Source organism: Arachis ipaensis, chromosome B09, assembly GCF_000816755.2.
Source record: "Arachis ipaensis cultivar K30076 chromosome B09, Araip1.1, whole genome shotgun sequence".
Lineage (NCBI taxonomy): Eukaryota > Viridiplantae > Streptophyta > Magnoliopsida > Fabales > Fabaceae > Arachis > Arachis ipaensis.
The window spans coordinates 114166266-114167551 of record NC_029793.2 but is presented as its reverse complement, the minus strand read 5'-3'; the positions used below and the strand labels follow the sequence as shown (position 1 = coordinate 114167551).

Genomic DNA, 1286 nt, shown 5'->3' with positions numbered 1-1286 from the left:
ATTATTTAAAGATATTCTGAAAAGTAATATATATCCAGTGGATCTTGATATATGCTGGTGGATCATTTATACATGGTAGGAGGCATAGGTGGTTGATTAGTAGTTGGTGGTCCAATCCAACCTGCATATATAATATTTTTTGTTTACAACAACATAGTTAATTTCCACGAAAATAGAAAGATAAAACTCAGTTGCATATACGTAAAATTATAAATAATAAATTAAATAAAATAATTTTAATTTATTGTCTCTATATATAGTATTACGGTATTTTTTGTTCAACTAACTAGTAGAGTTGCAATGTAAGAGATGATGACGATGACGAGGACGATGACGATTGTTATACATATAGATAGAGAGGTACCTTTGGAAGGGTCATGGCCTCTTAATTTGAGCTCTTGATGTTCTTGGCATAAGGCGCATGGATCACAGCAAAAATGAACGCAGCAATCACAGCAAGGTTCAGATTCTAACCCATACTTTTTTCTCAGTTTCTCTCTATAAACACATGAATAGATCCAGTGGCATGAAACAATCATCAGTAACCCATATACACACCCTTGTGAAGCGCATGCTACATACAGAAATTCAACAAAAGAAAAGAAAAAACAATGTAATTAGCTAGAGATATTTTGTGTATATAAATAAATTACTCATAGTGGATTTATCTAATTATTATACTTACAACTCTTCCCTTCATCCACAATTTCTGCAATTTGCCCAAAGGTGACACAGGGTAGACAGCAAGTTATCAAACCACATCCTCAAAAATTTTAATTTCAGAACTCAGATTAATTAGTCTTTGAAAAAAAAAAAGAAAAATATCAATTAGGTCTTCAATAATAGCAAATAGAGGTGGACACATATATATCTTTCTCAAAATATTACGAAACAAAATGAAATTGTTCATATATTTCGTTATATATAGTAGTGTGTGTTCCATTGCTGTCACATGAGCATGAAAACGATGTAGGTTTCCGACAATAAAATATTCATTATCTTCTGAGTTTTCTTATAATATTTATCAACTGTTTTTTATTTACTATGAATCCTACTAAAACAGGTGAAGTTTCATTCCAAAAATTATTATCTATGTGATGATCTTTTATAAATAGACTACTATCTTTAAATTTTTCAAAATGAATAGATAGAAAGAGATAAGGTGTTCATCATTTGTTATTTTGAAAAATTAAATTACTATTTTTTTTAATAAACTAATTCATACAAAATCAAAATTTTTAAAAATTTAACTGTCACCTTATTTTTCTGTAAAATACTAACAAATA

At 28.7% G+C, this 1286-nt stretch overlaps 1 protein-coding gene across 1 annotated transcript; it reads right to left on the bottom strand.

Annotated features, from left to right (window-relative positions):
• LOC107615864 (cell number regulator 7-like) lies at positions 279–910 on the bottom strand. The gene is made up of 3 exons (XM_021111973.1): positions 889–910; positions 686–763; positions 279–574 (listed from the first exon to the last, which is right to left on the bottom strand). Exons 1-3 carry the CDS (start codon positions 908–910, stop codon positions 279–281), a joined length of 396 nt encoding a protein of 131 aa, XP_020967632.1.

Bases quoted from the DNA above. Each gene is read 5' to 3' on its own strand.
- LOC107615864 (XM_021111973.1), bottom strand. From the start codon at position 910: ATGAACAATTTCATTTTGTTTC. The intron at 764-888 runs GTAATATTTTGA...AAAATTTTTGAG, and splicing joins GAACAATTTCATTTTGTTTC to GATGTGGTTTGATAACTTGC. The intron at 575-685 runs GTAAGTATAATA...TTCTGTATGTAG, and splicing joins TGTGGATGAAGGGAAGAGTT to CATGCGCTTCACAAGGGTGT.